General features: G+C 44.4%; 1 protein-coding gene across 1 annotated transcript in view; it reads left to right on the top strand.

Moving 5' to 3' along the window:
* DYNC1H1 (dynein cytoplasmic 1 heavy chain 1) overlaps positions 1-19,344 on the top strand; it is a gene marked incomplete in the record, with an annotated part of 59,232 nt that overhangs the window by 5,725 nt on the left and 34,163 nt on the right. The window contains 11 exon segments of the mRNA XM_034767929.1: positions 3,424-3,511; positions 4,067-4,240; positions 4,460-4,715; positions 9,265-9,451; positions 9,654-9,925; positions 10,028-10,255; positions 11,352-12,428; positions 13,094-13,273; positions 13,964-14,113; positions 18,676-18,822; positions 19,011-19,151. Coding sequence (XP_034623820.1) covers positions 3,424-3,511; positions 4,067-4,240; positions 4,460-4,715; positions 9,265-9,451; positions 9,654-9,925; positions 10,028-10,255; positions 11,352-12,428; positions 13,094-13,273; positions 13,964-14,113; positions 18,676-18,822; positions 19,011-19,151 — 2,900 coding nt within the window.

The raw sequence follows: 19,344 nt of genomic DNA, 5'->3' as shown, positions 1-19,344 counted from the left end.
GGTGGTGGAGTACAGGAGTCGACAGGAGAGCGCTCGGGGGTCGATTTATCACATCTAGACTACATGCTATATCCTGGCTCGATACCCTGAGGACCTCTTCTTTGCCATCATTTCACAGGAACTTTAGACCCTTGCTCCAGCCATAGGATAACCACTAGAAGGCTTCTGGCAAATTTGTTTGGCACTGCTCCTCCCGCCTCCATCTCCTAAAAAAACCAAATCTCAAACAAGTCTTCAGCAGGATTCATGTTTCTTCACTAGCAGAAGAATCTCTGTAAGGAAGGGCAGAGGAGTCAAATGGCAAGCTGTTCTTCTGGCGCTTTTATTTTTTATCGGAGTTTGATCCATCTGATCATTCACTGCAGGCTTGCAACAAGTCGTTGTGCATGTGAGTGTTTGAGTGCATAAGTATTTTGTGATAACGTTTGGGTTGTAAAGACCAAAACTGAAATATTTTTTTTTAGTTGGGATAGCATGTCTCTGAAATATATGGAGTGTCTGGATCAGGAATAGGTTTGATCTTTTGGGGTCTGTAAAGGACCCTCAGAGTATGTCTATACTGTAATTAGACACCTGCGCCTGGCCTGTGCCAGCTGACTGTGGCTAAAGAGCTACGTAGACATTCGGGCTCCAGCCTGCGAGGTGGGAGGGCCCAGAGCTTAGTCTGCCCAAGCCTGTCTGCACCGCAATTAAACAGCCCCTTCAGTCGGGCACAGAGGTTTGGGTAATTTTTAATTGTAGTGTAGACATACCCTCAGATGCTTTCTTTGTATAGAGCAGGGGTGGCCAACCTGAGCCTGAGAAGAAGCCAGAATTTACCAATGTACATTGCCAAAGATCCACAGTAATACATCAGCAGTCGCCCATGAGCTCCATCCCCCGGTCCCAGCGCCTCCTGCCCACAGCAGCCCGGCTGATCAGCACCTCCCCCTCCCTCCCTGCACCTCCAGATCAGCTGTTTTGTGGCGTGCAGGAGGCTCGGAGGGAGAGGAGCGAGAGCACGTCAGACTCAAGGGAGGGGGCGGGAAGGGGTGGAGTGGGGGCCGGGCCTGTGGCAGAGACAAGGGTTGAGCAGTGAGCACTCCTCAGCATACTGGAAAGTTGGCACCCGTAGCTCCAGCCCCGTAGTCGGTGCCTATACAAGGAGACGCATATTAACTTCTGAAGAACTGCATGGGGCTCCGGAGCCACAGGTTGGCCACCCCGGTATAGAGGAACCAGACAAAGGTGCACCTCTATATGGGGAGAGCAGTTTTGCTAAAATTCTAAATCTTGTTTTAAATACTTCATCAAAAAGGAATCTGTTCAACACTAATAGCCGAAACATCAACTTTTAAAATACCACATTCTAGAAAAGGTTTTGTTAATATTTTTAAAACTGACCCACGTGACTTTTATGGACACTCTTGGTCAGCTTCAGCCACTAAAAATTAATAGCCTGACCACTCATATATTGAATTTTTAAAAGATGATTAAAAACATTCTGAAAAGTGGGCTGGAAATATAATACTGATTAGGTTTCAGAGTAGCAGCCGTGTTCATCTGTATCCGCAAAAAGAACAGGAGTACTTGTGGCACCTTCGAGACTAACAAATTTATTTGAGCATAAGTTTTTGTAGGCTACAGCCCACTTCATCAAATGCATAGAATGGAATTTATAGTAAGAAGGTGTATATACATACAGAAAACATGAAAAGGTGGAAGTTGCCATACCAACTCTATAAGAGGCTAATTAATTAAGATGATTAAGATTAATTTTCATGTTTTCTGTATGTGTATAGATCTTCTTACTATGTTCCATTCTGTCCATCTGATGAAGTGGGCTGTAGCCTACGAAAGCTTATGCTCAAATAAATTTGTTAGTCTCGAAGGTGCCACAAGTACTCCCATTCTTTTTTAGTACTGATTAGCTCACTAGAGCTGTGCTTCCTGTCAGCGTCACCTGCTGTAATAAAACTTACTTCTGGAAATATGCTGCTGGATTATCAGTGCTTTTACACAACTAATACAGTAGGAAGGGGGTTAAATACCTTTAAGTGCAATGGGTAGAGTTCTAGCGCTCATGCTTGGTTATGAAGTTAAAATGTTTAGTGTTGACTTTTCTACCATGACTTGAAAATGTAAAGCACCAAGTGCTAACTACTATCAATTCTCAGAATAAGAGCCAGACTTCAGATCACGAAGATTCACTAGTTAATCTTCTCGAACATAAATTGTATGCTGTTAAGTGGTTGGTTTCATCTGGACATCAAGGGCATCTAGCACAATGGGCTACTTCTAGTCCATGGGCTTTAGGTGCTACAGTAATACAAAATAAAACTCTGGTAGTTCATCTTTTGGAAGCATTGGGAGAACAGGAGAGTAATGCTCCTGTTCTTTTTCTCACTTGGGCATGTCTTCCTCAGATGGAGATAGCTTTGTGCTGCATTGCAGTGGTTTCACTGCAGAAGTGCCAGCATGCATAGGGTGACCAGATGTCCCGATTTTATAAGGACAGTCCCGATTTTGGGGTCTTTTTCTTATATAGGCTCATATTATTCCCTACCCCCTGTCCTGATTTTTCACATTTGCCGTCTGCTCACCCTAAGCATGCACCGTGATTACATCACCTTGTGACTCACTAGCTAAGTTAGGGAAAGAGTCATTTTCTCTTACACTTTGTACTTTTAATCTCCTCTTTTCCTTAATATAATTTGAAGTTTTTGAAAAATATCAAGGCAAGTTATGAAAAGGAATTAAACTGACGATCTTGTGGCATGTTCTTGCAGGTCTTTAAGCATACAGCGATAACAAAACTTTGTCTAGTTTTAACAAGCCATAACTCAGGCTTTGTATTGTGGGGAAATTCTGCAAATCTCTCTCTTGAAATCAGCATGTAAGGAGTTGGCTTGTAATTTGCTTTCACTACAGCAATTCATACAGGAGGCAGCCTAGAAAAAAGGGGAGCAGTAGTGGTCCTGAAGTAACTAATCTCTTGTAATAAAGCCATAAAAACCTCTGTCTTGAGGAGTCGTGCGTTTTTGGGTTCTAAGTCATGGCTTAGTACAAATGAAAATATATTTTGGTATGTTCTATCCAATTCTGCTGACAACAAATGAAATCATTCTGGGTATGATTTTAATTTAGTTGCCTTGGAAATGCTGATTAAAAATCAGACTGACGGTACAATTCTCAAGTTAAGTAACAAGGCTTCACCAGTTTTCATCTTATCTGGTTATTATAGGTAGTATCTCAAACCCCAAAAATATAACTTGAGCTGTATGGCACACGATACTTTTGTGCAAAGTTTCAAAGCTAGATGAGAGATGGGTACAAATGAGTTCCTGCACGAGTAGGCGTGAGGTAGCTGGGGTGGAGAGGGATGGGTTAATAGGCTTTTAAGTGTATGTTAGAGGTTTTTAATATATCAAATTCTGTTTGCAGAGGATGTGAGTGATGAAGGAGAAGAGGAAAAAGAAATCATATTGTATAGCATTAATAATGACATTCATTATGGGCTAAAGTCAAACAGGTGAGTGCAGTCTTACTGAAATCTGATTTGAATGTTTTAGGACTAGGAAAAGCTAGTCCTATAATCCTTAGGCCAACACACATATATTAATATGTAGTGCTTATATAGTGCTTTTTATGGTCACAGTGCTCTAAAAACATCTAGCTTCACAACAGCGTGCTTTCGCGCTCTCTCATATGCTTGCATATTTGTTTCTTGTCATTGTCTAGCCCTAGCACACATTTGTCTCTGTGAAGCTAAAATATTTAAGAAGCAATCTTACACCAGAAAATGGTGTGCTTTCAATTATCATGATTATAGACTTGATTGCTTTTAGTTTTCTGTCAGTCTAAAATGGATTAATATAAAAACCTAATACATTCAGCTACTAGTAATAGTTTTAAAGGATTAGCACAAGTTTTGCTCACACTTTCAAAAGTGTACCCAGTAAAGCACGTTAGCATGTAACGTCTGATATACACCACTTAATTTTGTGTTATACTAGAGCTACTGCAATTTACTGTATTGTGGAATTAAATGTCTTATAGTTAACTAACTTTTCTCTTTACTCCACAGTTTGGCGTTCATTAAGCGTACACCAGTGATCGATGCTGACAAACCAGTGTCCTCCCAACTTAGAGTTCTTACTCTTAGTGAAGATTCTCCTTATGAAACATTACATTCTTTCATTAGCAATGCTGTTGCTCCCTTTTTTAAGTCCTTTATCAGAGAGTCTGGCAAAGCAGACAGGTAATTCTGTTAAATGCAAATAATAAATTTTCAGTACTAATGAAAAATGGATCAAAAAGAAATGTGGGGCTGAGGTAAACAGGACTTGAAACACCTCATTTCCTGTTAAAATTAACTTAAAGCTGTTGGGGATGTAATTCAAGTTACATGAACCCAAGTGCATGCAATTTATGTATGTCATTGGTCTAGCTTTTCATTTGATGATGTTTTTTCCCCCAGGGATGGTGATAAAATGGCTCCATCAGTTGAGAAAAAAATTGCAGAACTTGAAATGGGACTGCTGCATTTACAGCAGAATATTGAAATTCCAGAGATCAGTTTGCCAATTCATACAATTATTACTAATGTTGCCAAACAATGTTATGAGCGTGGAGAAAAGCCAAAGGTTACTGACTTTGGTGACAAGGTTGAGGACCCAACTTTTCTCAACCAGCTACAGTCTGGAGTTAACCGATGGATTAGAGAAATACAAAAGGTAAAATTGCAGAACCAAATGTCAGACTACATGGTAGAAACTCCTGTGTCATTCTTTAAGGGTGTGAAAGCCTTCTCTTTTGCTGTTGGCCTATTAACTGTGTTGTAAAATCTTACTCTATGCAGGAAACTCTAAACATAGGGCCAGATTCTCAGCCAGTGTAAATTGAGCTACACCAGTGTACAGCTAAGAACCTGGCTCACGTTCTTTGCCTTTAAGTAAATTATTACTAATAAAATGCTGGCTAATTTTGCGTCTTTCCATTCAGGTAGTAAAAAATGACTGACATTTTAAAAAAACTTTGAAGGGACTGGTGCAGAAGGTTGGTACTGAGTAGAGCAGGTCTGGGAAAATGTTTACTGGCATGTATAAAAGTTCTTCCCCACAGTGGCTCCCATGCTTTGTTTTGGTGAGGGTGGCAGCTTACTTTGCATTTCCATAGTGTTACTCCCCCAGTAACTCAACTCTGCTCCAAGTAAAGTTTTGAACTGTCAGAGTCACCAGGCAATGCTCTGGAACTACTCCATACAAAGCCAGTCAGGACTCTGGGGGAGTCTCCTCTCTATGAGCATACTGTCTCCAGAGCAAGAAGCTTACACAGTTTCAACCTTCCTGGGTCTGACCTCAGAGCATTCAGCATCCCCTTCCACACCGTGCGCTTCCCACAGCGAGTCCGGACAGGCGGGGCTCTTGGGGAAGTTGGAGGGCCCTGCACCCCAACTCCGCAGTCAGACATGACTCTCAGCTAGCCGGTAAAACAGAAGGTTTATTAGACTACAGGCACACGGTCTAAAACAGAGTTTGTAGGTACAGAACACAGGACCCCTAAGTTAGGTCCATCTTTGGGCCAGGGAGGCCAGAGCCCCATCTGACCGCCCTCCATTTCCCCAGCCAGCTCCAAACTAATACTCTCCAGCGCCTCCTCTGGCCTTTGTCTCTTTCCTGGGCCAGGAGGTCACCTGATCTTTGTTCTCCAACACCTTCAGTTGGCACCTTTGCAGAGGAGGGGCCTAGGCCATCAGTTGCCAGGAGACAGGGCGTCGGCCATTCTCTGTGCAGACAGCATCACACTGGCCCTCTAGGACTCTGCGACAATCACACACCCTTATCCCACCACCTAGATACTTAGGACCTGCATAGAGGAAACTGAGGCACCCACACAGTATTCAGAGAGAACATTAAGAACATTCCCACTTCGTCACATCTCTTCCCCACTTCGAGACCGAACTGAGCGGGATCACTTTGGCCGGTGACCTGGGGAAGTTCGAACCCACCAACGTTCCCATGGATGCTCCAGCATCTCTCCCATTCCTTGTTGGGAGTTACACCAGGCCCTTCCAGTTTCACGCCCTCCCATAGGTCAGGTGTGCTCGATGGCACTCGCAGGCCACATGTGGGAAGGCTTATGCGGCCAGTGCCCTTTTGCCACCCTAGTACCCCTGGGATTCAAACTGGGATTGGGTCTTCAGTGCTTCAGTCTGGAGGGCTGTGATTTGGGCTCTCTTGGTTAAGAGCCCCCACCTTGACCTTGGTCAGCTCTGGGCTTGGGCAGCTGCTCCTCACCTTGTGGCCCAGGTATGACATCTCTCCCATCCCCACCTTGCACTTTCCAGCTTTTACTGTCAGTCCTGCCTCCCTGAGGCAGCCCAGCACCCTCAGCTTCTCCAAGGAGGGATCCTTCTGCAGCTCCGTCTGGAATTCAGCTGCTGGGGAAGGGAATAGGACCTGTTCCCTCTCACTGGCTAAGCCTGGGGTCACAGTCCCGCTGAGCCCTGTCCCTGGTAGCTCCCTCCCTGCCGTGGAATCACTTCCCAGCAGCACGTCTGGACAAGGAAAACTTGGTTGGCAGTCAATCTGCCCTGCCTGTGTGTCCCCTCACTCAGATGGGGTCTTGGCTCCCACCATGCTCAGCGCTGCCCCTGCTGTCCCAGTGGCGGTAAGCAGCCAGGTCGCTGCTTTGGTCACAGCATCAGAGCCCGCATGAGCCCCCTCTACGATGTGCAGGGAGGGTGGGGAGCATCTCTTTGTCCCACTCAGCCCCAAGGGTCTGGTTGCAGGCAGGCAGATATCCTGAGCCCTGCAGCTCCACCTCCCTGCCAGCCAGGTCATGTGCATTTTCACTGACCATTTCCCTCTTAGCCAATTGTTTCCCTGGATTCAAATTCAAATCCTCAGCCATTACAGGAGCAGGGCCTGAATCCTGTCCCAAAGAGACAGTCATCCCCCAACAGGACCTCACAGCCGATATCTTGGAGAACCCCAACTACCAGTCAGCCTAACCCCTCCTGTGTCTGCACAGGGATCTGGGCCATAGGCAGGGCGAGGGGCTTCATCCCTGGGACCTTTACCCACATCACACAACCCTTCAGCATCTGGTGGGGCTGCACCACCTGGGGCCTGACAACAGTTCTCTGTCCCAGGGTCTCGCCACCCCAGAAATGTCTTCCCCATTGACCATCACCTTCCGCTTCCACTGGGGGTCCGAGGGAGCCCAGGAGACTCCACGCAGACATATAGGTTGGGGTTAGGAATGGAAGCCTGTTCACCACCCCACCCTTCTGGCTGATGGCGTCTATGGCCTTGGGACCCAGCAAGGGAGCTAGATACCAGGGTTTTTCTGCAGGGCCCCCCTCGTTCAAATCACCAGCCTGCTTGAAGGCATCCACATCACCCCACTCCTTAACCAGGGGCAGCAATTTAGTATTGAGGTTCCCTGCGGAACTGGCACCCCAGGGTCTATCCCCAGTCACCCCTGGGAAGTCCCTTATGCCTCTCCGCTCCACCACCGCCAGTTCATGCTGCTTCTGCTTCTCCTGCAGCTCTTTCTCAGGCTCTTGCTGTCTCTCATGGTCCTCTTGCTCCTTCGGACTCAGCTCTAGTCCCATCTGTGTCCGACCCCCTGATGGGGAACCTGATTGTGAAGTTTTAAGATTAAGGGGGTTTACACTAGGAGGGGAGGGGTAATGTAGTGTAATTCTTCTGGTTATCAACCCTTTGAAGCCACATCCCTGTCTCCAGATATAGTTCAAACCGGATTCTCGAGAGACTAGCAAAGAGAAGACATTTGGATGAATAGTGTGAGTACACATTGACCCAGGATGACTTCCTGATCCAGCTAGCGGACAGGACCTCGGTCCATGAGGGCCCCAGTCCTTAAGGAAGGCTTGGAAGGACTTGCTTACCGAGTCCCCAACAGGCTGTGTGCTGGTTCTGAGAGAAGCTGTGATGAGTTGATAACCAGATCGATTCCCCTAGGTTGTGCAGGGGTTGGAGGACTGCTTCTGACAGAGTCCGTGTTAGGGTTTAGGTTCCTCATAAGCTTTTTAGTACTTTATTTTTAAGTGGTTTCTCTCCAGGGATTTTTGCCTAAAGAGTGAAGTAAGCTTGCTTAGACCTGTGTGGTACTATGTATTGATAATCACCGTGTTATCAGTCTGTGAAGAGAAAGCAAGCAGGTGTCCTTGGCAACCTGTCTGTGCTGGGAAATAAACAGTGAAGGCAGGGAACTAGGTAGCCTGGGACTACCTGAATTAAAAGAAGGAGCCATTGACTCTCTTGCCCAAGTTGGCTCACTTCTCTGGGCATAATACCTATCTGCCAAGAGGGAGTGGAGTTTTTCTAGTTGTGGTGAAGATAAATTTTGAAGAGGCTACTGTACAGTGACACTTAGTTAACTTGAAATATATGTGTCAAGTCTTGATTTTTTTTTTTAAGTGCTAGAAATAATTTGTAGATGGATGCTATACTTGAGACAGACATAAGCAACGCTGGCTGCTCTACCCTTAAGGTATAAATTTGCAATACATTAAGATTTCATAGGATGCATGCACACCACTTGGTGCAACACACACAGGCATAACCTAAATAAGGATGAAATAGTGGCTATTTACTTTCTCATGGCCAAATTGTCACTGTTCCTGCATGGATATACTGAGGCAAAGGATGAGGGCACAGCTTCCTTCTTTCATTTTATTGCCAGCTCCTGCAGTTATTGGATTCTGGGACTGATTTAGTACACCCAGCAGGTTCCCCAAAGAGCATGGCTTATGTTGGGGCTTTGGTCAGTGCCCTTCTGCATAACTCATGGTGACTAAAACCAAATGAAGATAAGGTACCAACTACACTTGTTTTGTTTTTTTAAAGCAACCACAACTCCTATGTCTAAATGAGTTCAGTCTACCCCAAGTAGATACGGGATCCCTTCCACTTGGCAACGGCAACAACAGCTTTGCACCTTCTCCAGTGCACCTCCAGAAGCCTAAAGAAATATGTTTGCTCACCTGTGAAAACACTTTAATTTGGCTCTTTTTATCCTAGGAACATTTTGTAACTTACACCTTTTGTGTACAGCTGCTGCATGCAATGTCCACTATTACAGTTGTTGGTGAATGGCTTGCAGTGGGCTAGTGTAGACTAGATCTTTCCATTTTGGCATGTTGAACTATTGAAGTTGTGTGGAGGCAGTTTTTTTTAATAGAAGTGCAAAACAATTAACAGTTACGCAACAAAAGCATGTCACTTCCTTCAACATTTCATTTATGTCTTTAAGGTGACCAAACTGGATCGAGATCCTGCGTCAGGCACGGCTTTACAGGAAATTAGTTTCTGGCTGAACTTGGAACGTGCTCTGTACCGCATTCAGGAGAAGCGTGAAAGCCCGGAAGTCCTCCTGACGCTAGATATCTTGAAACATGGCAAACGTTTTCATGCTACTGTCAGCTTTGACACGGACACAGGTAAGAAACTGCAATGTGCTGTAGATTAATGAGCACTTTCTGTAGAAGTTTAGCTCTTGTGATATAGTTACACTAGTTAAATGTCAACATCGCAATCAAAAAGCTTCACCTTGTATGAAGTGAAAAATATGGTCTTTCAACTGGCCAGATGGAATTGACACAATGAAGTCAATTAAATTTAACTCTCTTGTATTGTCTTTAGGTCTAAAACAGGCACTGGAAACTGTAAATGACTACAATCCACTGATGAAAGACTTTCCTTTGAATGACTTGTTGTCTGCTACTGAACTGGACAAAATAAGACAGGCACTTGTGGCAATATTCACCCATCTGAGAAAAATCAGAAATACAAAGTACCCCATTCAAAGGGCACTGCGTCTAGTGGAAGCCATTTCAAGAGACCTGAGTTCTCAGCTACTTAAAGTATTGGGAACCAGAAAACTGATGCATGTTGCCTATGAAGAGTTTGAAAAGGTACGTCTAGGGTGTCAAAGGCGGTAATAGAGAACGTAACACACTGAATGCAAATATGAGAGCATGTTGTTTGAGAGTCAAACAAGTTTCTTAAACTTTCAGGTTATGGTTGCATGTTTTGAAGTCTTCCATACTTGGGATGATGAATATGAAAAACTTCAAGTGTTGCTGAGAGACATTGTGAAGAGAAAGAGAGAAGAGAATCTGAAGATGGTGTGGCGTATCAATCCTGCTCACAGGAAACTGCAAGCTCGTCTTGATCAAATGAGGAAGTTCAGGCGCCAGCATGAGCAGCTGAGAGCAGTTATTGTGAGAGTCTTAAGACCTCAGGTAGAGTCCCACTCCTTCCTAATTAGGGTAACTGCCTATACATCTGGTAAAGATATAGCAGTTTCCCATCTCTTTTTATGAAAGTCCACCTGCAGACACAAGCCAGTCACATTAGTCACTCACAAAAGCAAAATTACTTGTGTTCCCCTGCAAACAGCTGACTAAAGGAACTACAGGTGCAAAACATAACCATTAGGATTTGGGTAGAACTCTTCGAAGCATTCGAAATCCACCATGGAAAGGAATATACAATCACTCGCATAGCTGCGAGCTCCTCTGCTGGACCTGTAGCAAGTTAAACAGTTATTTCAAAGTTTTGATATGGGTGACATAGTGGTAAAGATCCATTTTCAGCTACATTAGAAATGTACCAGTACCAATTCAGTCTGTAACTTATCACTTTTGTATTCATGCAAACAGCAATGCTTTTTTCTGTATAATCTCTCTTCAAATGGAAAAAGAATCTAGGGATTTATTTTCAGGCCTTGAGGGCATGTTTTTAAATAATCTTTAGTTTTCCAAAAGGAGCAGTCCTCTTAAATTATTCAGTGTTTATACCCTGACAGTAGTGAAAGATAGTTAATCATTTTCAGTTTGCTTGCAGACATTAATGAGAAGAATGGTATTACATTCTTCCACGTTTTGCTAGTAATAAGGCTAAAGTATACATACACTAATATATGTCCTACTTAACTCCATGAATAAAAGCACACTAATGCTGGCTTGTTTTTCCATGTGATGGAAAAAATGGATACTGCATACAATAACTTGCTTTAAGTTTGGATCGCTTGATTTTTGAATATGGCAAATAACGACATCACAAGTTTAAAGTGGAGAATCTCATTATTGCTAAACATTGTGCCGCATAAGGTATACTCTCCTCGTCTCGTTTGCAGACTAATACCCTACCAAAACCAAATTAGCACTGTTAGGTTCCAAAGGATTTAGTCAACTGTAAGTACAGTGCAAAAAATTAATTGCATGTGTCTTTTTAGTGTGTACATAAAATGCATAACTCTCAAAATGTGTGTGACACAAAGAAACCTTTAGATCAGTGAGTCTTGGAGAGTTAACTAAACTATGTGACTTTATGCAGGTCACTGCTGTTGCCCAGCAGAATCAAGGAGATGTACCTGAACCCCAGGATATGAAGGCAGCAGAAGTCCTTTTTGATTCTGCAGATGCTAATGCTATTAAAGAAGTAAATCTTGCTTATGAGAATGTTAAAGAAGTAGATGGCTTAGATGTTTCTAAAGAAGGTACAGAAGCCTGGGAGGCAGCAATGAAACGGTATGATGAAAGAATTGATAGGGTTGAAACAAGAATAACTGCTAGTCTACGAGACCAGCTTGGCACAGCAAAGAATGCTAATGAAATGTTCAGGATCTTCTCCAGATTCAATGCTTTGTTTGTCAGACCTCACATTCGGGGTGCTATTCGTGAATATCAAACACAATTGATCCAGCGTGTAAAAGATGATATCGAGTCTCTTCATGATAAATTCAAGGTACAATACCCACAAAGTCAGGCTTGCAAAATGAGTCATGTTCGTGACTTGCCTCCCTTGTCTGGGTCTATAATCTGGGCCAAACAGATTGATCGACAGCTCACAGCCTACATGAAGCGTGTTGAAGATGTGCTTGGCAAAGGTTGGGAGAACCATGTTGAAGGTCAGAAGCTGAAGCAGGATGGAGACAGCTTCCGTATGAAGCTCAGCACTCAAGAAATATTTGATGACTGGGCAAAGAAGGTTCAGCAGCGCAACCTTGGTGTGTGTGGCCGTATCTTCACTATTGAAAACACTCGTGTTAGAGGCCGAATTGGAAATGTCCTCAAACTAAAAGTCAACTTTCTCCCAGAAATAATAACACTCTCAAAAGAAGTCCGCAACCTTAAGTGGTTTGGATTTCGTGTTCCACTTGCAATTGTCAACAAAGCTCACCAAGCAAACCAGCTCTATCCTTTTGCTATTTCTCTGATTGAAAGTGTCCGTACGTATGAACGTACTTGTGAGAAGGTGGAAGAGCGTAACAGTATTTCTCTGCTGATAGCCGGTCTAAAGAAGGAAGTGCAGGCTTTGATTGGAGAAGGAATTGCCCTGGTGTGGGAGTCATACAAACTTGACCCCTATGTACAACGCCTAGCAGAGACTGTCTTCAGCTTCCAAGAAAAGGTTTGTTCTACTGATTATGTTCTTTTTTCTAAGTGAGACTCTGCACATATCCGTGACAGTTGAGTTTATTAGCAACAAAATAGTTTAGTTTTGGATTGTATACTATTCAGGACACAGCTGTCTTTCTCTTGGAAAATAATCTGTGTGAGATCTAAGCAATAGTTGCATAATGTCTTATAGTATTGAAGAAGTCACTGAACAGAGAAACCATTGACAAGATGTATGCTCTCAGATTATTACCTGGTAATGTGGCAAATGTTCTTTTTCAGGGATGGTAGAGAAACCATATCTTATTAAAAAAATGCTAATTTAGTAAAGTAGCTACTGAAACCTTTTAGTTAGTGATTATAACGTGAACACACTTTGTATTAATGCTTTATATTCTAGTATAGCATCAGTTACTGAGAAACATGCATGCAGGTTTTTTAAAAGTATCTCCCTTTTAGATTAAGGGAATTAGCCAAATTTTTGTGCTAACTTAGTCTAATTCTGACATCTCCATTATCAGGCAAGTTCCCAGAGACTTCAGTTAATGAAAATAGAGTAATGACTTGCCCCCTCGCAAGAATGGAGATAGCTCTGTTTGTGAGAGAGGGATGTTTTATCACTTTCACCAACATAGCAGATTGATATCAGCAAAGTACTAACATTAAATTTTCCCTTAGGTGGATGATCTGCTCATTATTGAAGAAAAAATAGACCTGGAAGTTCGATCCTTGGAAACCTGCATGTATGATCATAAGACTTTTTCAGAAATCTTGAACAGAGTTCAAAAAGCTGTGGATGACTTGAATCTTCATTCATATTCCAATTTGCCGATCTGGGTCAATAAGTTGGATATGGAGGTAGGTCTTTCACTCAAAGTGAACAACCTTCAAAGGTGTTAAGTGGCAAAGTAATTTGTCACTAACAGCGTGGTCTACCACTCTCAAGTGACAGAGTAAGAATTTCCAATCTATTTGCCACTTCCTGAATATCTCTACCAAATGCCATTTAGGACATTTGGCAGGCTCTTAGGCAGACAGATAAGAGTGCTTAGCTACCGATGACTGGAATTAATGGATTCCAGGGAAGACTTGCTAGCTCTTCAGCTGACAGGATAATAGCTAAAGGCTTAATGGATGGTTGAATATGGCAGGGTAGGGAACAGGTTCCCCAATGTGGGTGAACATCAGCACCTTACTACAGACAATACTAATCATAATGCTAAGGTGATGTCCCTTACTTAGGACAACATGGCAGTAAATCTGACATTTAGGTCCCCTCCTAAAACATAGATTTTAAATACTCTAAACAGTAGTCTAGCATGTTGACATAAACTTCCTTTGCTTTAAAAGTGTTTATTTAAAGAAAAACCCCCACTCCTGTTCTAAGGTGTGAGGCTGAATTTCCATCCTTTTAAGAGTCCTGCTGTATCTGAAAGTTTCAGGGATTTCTTGACAATGGGGGACTCCTGTGGAGAGAACACACGATATAAGTGTCTTTCTGCCAGATTTCTTTGTATTTGTTTTCAATATGGCTTCTTCCTCCCTTAGATTGAACGAATACTAGGAGTTCGTCTACAGGCTGGGCTGAGAGCTTGGACCCAAGTTCTTCTTGGACAAGCTGATGATAAAGCAGAAGTTGACATGGATACAGATGTGCCTCAAGTCAGTCACAAGCCTGGTGGGGAGCCAAAGATCAAAGTAAGTTACATTTGACTGTTACTCATTATGCTTTTTGTTAAAATAAGACAATACAGAATCTTGAATAGAAATAAAATACTCTTGTGGTACATATTGCTATATAATGTAAGTTATTCAAGTTATGGTCCTGATTTGTATTCCACTGGGGGTTATATGCACACGCCATGCGTGAGAAGCTGGAGCTTTTGAAAGTAGTAGCATCTCTTGGTCCACACATATGCCCTTGCTTCGCTGAAGTCAAGGGAACCTTTGGTACTGAGGCAGTCCCCCTTTCTGGCTCCAGTTCCAACTGCAGATCATGTACCACGGGCACCATGGAGACTTGAGTCCTCCCCTGAGCCTCTTGAACTCTTTTCCTTAGGGGAGGTGAGGTCTCCATGTCTTCAAGTGCTGTCTTCCTCTGGGGGGTATGCTCTCCTACATTAGACTTTCCTCCTTCAGGACATGTTCCCGCCCATTCCCCTATGGCTCCTGTGGATCCACCAGTTCTGAGGGCACCGCCATTCGAACTGGACTTTGATTTTTTGTTATTGGAGGACTTGTAGGATCTGCCCCTTCCATAACCAGTATGATAACCTTAAGGTTCCGCAGACTCAATGGCAGTACCCTCCCTTTCCCCAGCAACGGAACCATTGGTACCCTGCTCTTTGGGGCCCTCCACCCCAACAGATCTGCCTGGTTGGCCATACTGGGTATTGTGGCCTCGGTATCTGCCTTTGGAACCTTCCCACTCCACTCGAGAGGCGTTCCCTACCTCACCTCTTTGATCATCATTGAGTAGGCATTCTGAACCAATATTGGCAGGTGCTCCTCTTAGTCCAACTCTGATAGTACCGCTGGAACCAGAGCAGTTCCCTTCATCTCCACATGCTGTAGTGTCTGTCTCCCTCCTCACCCCTGGATGATTACTGTCAGTTCCAAGAACTGTTACATAGGGTGGCTAATACCCTCCACATTCCACTGTACAGAACAAACAGCACCAGCTGTCTGATATCTTACACGCCTTGATACTTGCCAGAATGGCTCTTCCAATCAGTGATACTGTTCTTCAACTGTCCTGGACTGTCTGGCACACTCCAACCACTTACACATCTACCCCCAAGGGGCGGAGAAGAGGTATTGTGTACCTGCAAAGGGGTCTGATTTTTCTCATCCCGCCCATCCAATTTCCTCATCATACAGGCAGTGACAGAGCGGGCCCGGTAGCAATGCTGACGCTCCACCCCAGCAGATAATGAGGGCAAGCGACTGGACATCTTGTGTCAGAAGGTATTCTTTTCTGCCAGCCTCCAATTTCGCATTTCCAAGTACTTGGCTCTGTTCGCTAAATACAACTTCCTTACCTACGGCAAGTTGGTGGGACTTCGCAGACAAACTTCCCCAGCAGGATCAAACCTGCTTCCAGGCTATCCTACAGGAGGGGAAACTAGTTGAAGGACGACGCTCCAGGCCACGGTGGACGTGGCAGACGCTACTTTGCGCACTATGGCTTTGGGGATCGTTGTGTGGAGGGATTCATGGCTGCATTCGTCAGGTTTCCCAAGGGAAGTCCAGAACACCACTAGAAGACCTCCCTTTCGATGGGTCTCATCTCTTCAGTCAGAAGACAGATGATTCCCTCCATTCCATCCAAGGCTCCAGAACCGCTCTGCAATCACTGGGTATCTACACACCAGCAACCAAGTGCAAGTCTTACTCGACCTAGAAGTGGACTCTCTCCTGCAAAGAAGAGTGATGGAACCTGTTCCTATGACCTATCAGGGTGCAGTGTTCTATTCCACCTATTTTCTAGTCCCCAAGAGGGGCATGTGGAGACTGATCTTAGACCTCCATCATCTCAACTGCTTCATACGCAAGCCAAAGTTTCATATGGTCACCCTAGCAGCCATCGTTCCTTTGTTAGAGAGAGGCATGTATTTTACAGCTCTCAATATGCAGGATGCTTACTTCCACATGGATATCCATCCTGCCCACAGACGTTTCCTGAGATTCAAGGTTCTACCTTTTGGACTCATCACTGCTTCACAAGTCTTCATCAAAGTTTTCTCAGGAGCAGTGGACCACTTCCACCGCCAAGGGGTCTCTATATTCCCTTGACGATTTGATCGTGCTGCTAGCAGCCAAAGGGGAGGGTCGTTCCTTGACCTCCGTGCTGCTTACACTCCGCTCCTCCCTGTCAGTGAGTGTAAACATCAGAAAATCAATTGGATCCCACACAGTCCCTAGAATTCATTGGGGTCTGTATCGATGCAATATCAGCACGTCCCCACATCCCAGAGGACAGGTTCCAAGCCCTACAAGAGCTGATTTCCACTCAATTTCCAGTCCTTCTCTTCTGGCCAGGACTTGCCTTTCTCTTCTTGGCTACATGGTGACTTGTACATACATTACTGCCTGAGCTTGTCTCCACTTTTGTTGCCTGCAGCTGTGGCTCCAGAGGACCTATTCTCCCATGAACTACATCATGGACTTTCTACTGACAGTTCCCCAAGAGCTTCTCTCCTCCCTCTAGTGGTGGACAGATCCAGGTCAGGTCTGAACCGGAATTCCATTCCTTCCATCCTGCAAGCATGACTATCACCGCAGATGTGTTACTTGTCGGATGGGGTCCCACATGGGCGAGCACATGACTCAGGAGCCTTGGACTGCTCGGGAATCCTGGATGCCCATCAACATCCAAGAACTTTGGGCTGTGCATAGAGCATGTTGTGCATTTCTCACATTCGTTCATTCCTGTCATGTTCTCATCATGTCAAACAACACTATCACTGTTTACTAAATCAACAAACAAGGGGCCATGACGTCACAGACACTTAGTACGGAGGCAGTTGATCTTTGGGATTGGTGCATTGCTCGAAGATCCTGTTGTCAGCAGCATACTTTTCCGGAACTCAGAACATAATTGCGAACTCTCTCAGCAGAAAATTCATGACTGATCACAAATGGGAGCTCCACGACACCGTGGTCACCAACATTTTTAACCACTGTGGGATTCTGACCGGGGACATCTTCGCCTCCCACACCAACAGCAAATGTACCCAATATTCCTCTGAGGGAGAGAGGGGCTCAGTGACCTTTCCCAAGGTGATGCCCTAGTCCTCTGCAAGTCAGACCAGATCAATTATGCATTTCCCCCCTAGAGCTTCTGCCACATGTCCTACACAAGATCAGATGCGAGAGAATGAAGTTCACTCTGATTGCCACTCTGGCCTTGCCAGTTCTGGGTTCCCTTCGTCCCCATATGTCAGTGTATTCCCCCTGCTTCCACGGCCAGCTTTTCTGGAACTCCTCAAATGACATGGCTGCAGGACCCAGCATCCCAATCCAGACACTCTTCACATCCGAGCTTATTTTTTGGATGGGCATCTTCACTAGAGCAGGAACGTTCGTCAGCAGTACAAGACAACTTCTTGAAGAGCAGAGAAGAGTCCACAAGGCAGTCCTATAGGGCCAAGTGGAAGTGTTTCACCTCATGGACCCAACAGAGGGATCTTGCTCCTGAAGATGTGGACATCCCTCTTCTTTTGGACTATCTTCTCTCCCTGAAGACGTCCGGCCTCATTCTCAACTCCATCAAGGTGCATATAACCTCTATCAGTGCCTTTCACCCTCCTGTGGAGGGGCACTCTCTTTACTCACCCTTGACTACCAGGTTTTGGAAGGACCTCCGATGGACTTATCCTCCCCTTCAATCCATTGCTCCCCCAATGGGACCTCAACCTTCTCCTCACGGTGTTGACAAAATTTCCCTTTGAACCTCTGGCCACCTCCTCCCTGTCTCTCCTCTCCATGAAGGTCACTTTCCTGGTAGCTATTACTTCTGGGTTGGAGAACTGGGGGTCATGGTGATGGACCCCTCCCCTTTACCATGTTCTGTAAGGACAGTGTTTCCCTGTGCTTCACCCCAAGTTTCTGCCAAAGGTTGTATCCCATTTTCATCTCAACCAATCAATACACTTACCTGCTTTCTTTCTGAAACCTCACGCTTCAGTGGAGGAACGGCGCCGTCACTCCCTCGATGTCTGCTGGGCCCTGGCTTTCTACCTTCAGAGGATGAGATGATTCATGAAGTCCCCTAGACATTTTATCGCTATAGAAGGAAGGATTAAAGGGCAAGTGATTTCCATTCAGCGGATTTCTAAGTGGGTTTTGGGGTGCATTACACTATCAGTTATCGGGACTGTCCCCATGCCTTGGGGTACAAGCCCACTCCCAAGAGTGCAAGCATAGACTACAACTGTGCTTCACAATGTACCAGTTACGGACATATGTAGGGCGGTCATGTGGAGTTCGGTACGTACCTCTCTTCCCATTATGCCTTGGTGCAAGACTCTGCGATGGATACCTCGCTTGGTGCGGCTGTGCTCCATTCCACGGTTTCATCATCTTCCTCACACCCTGCTTGTTGTTAACCCTCAGTGGAATACAATAGGGACCATCACTCGAAGAAGAAGTGGCAGGCTTTGTCTAAAATTTATTTTGAGTTGTATATCTTTAGCTGGCGCAGCAAGCTCTTATTTAGCAAAATTGAAACTGAATGTGGTGTCTTTCTATACCTGTAGAATGTTGTACATGAACTGAGGATAACCAACCAGGTGATCTATTTGAATCCACCAATTGAAGAATGCAGATATAAGCTCTATCAAGAAATGTTTTCCTGGAAAATGGTAATACTATCACTACCCAGAATTCAAAGTCAAAGATACCAGGTAAACATGAGAAATTTATTTATAAATCTAATAAAATGGCTGTAACTAGAACTGTTGCGTTGCAGATGTACAGTATACAGATAATGTAATCTTTAATGGTTATGAAGGCCAGTTTTCATTTTCAAAAATTGCTCCATGTGTTCTGAACTTGGTATATGCAACTTGTATTTAATTGTGGGTCTTGTCAGGTGGGTGTACACTATGAGTTGTCTGAGGAAGAGAAGTTCTATCGGAATGCCTTAACACGGATGCCTGATGGTCCTGTAGCACTGGAGGAGTCTTATTCGGCTGTTATGGGCATTGTGACAGAGGTTGAACGGTATGTTAAGGTAGGATATGAGTTCTGATTTTCAGTTTGAAATTGTAGAATAACGCATTTGATGGGCGTTACCTTTGATTAAAGATATAGAAGAGCTCTTGTAAATCCAACAATGTTACCTGTTTACTGTAATCCCCATTAATTCAGTTACATAAATAAGGAAAGTATCTACATTCTGAAAATTCACTGTTACATGGAGGTTT

This window comes from Trachemys scripta, chromosome 4 (assembly GCF_013100865.1).
Source record: "Trachemys scripta elegans isolate TJP31775 chromosome 4, CAS_Tse_1.0, whole genome shotgun sequence".
NCBI lineage: Eukaryota > Metazoa > Chordata > Testudines > Emydidae > Trachemys > Trachemys scripta.
The sequence above is the reverse complement of the archived record's forward strand: the minus strand, read 5'-3'. Positions and strand labels throughout refer to the sequence as shown.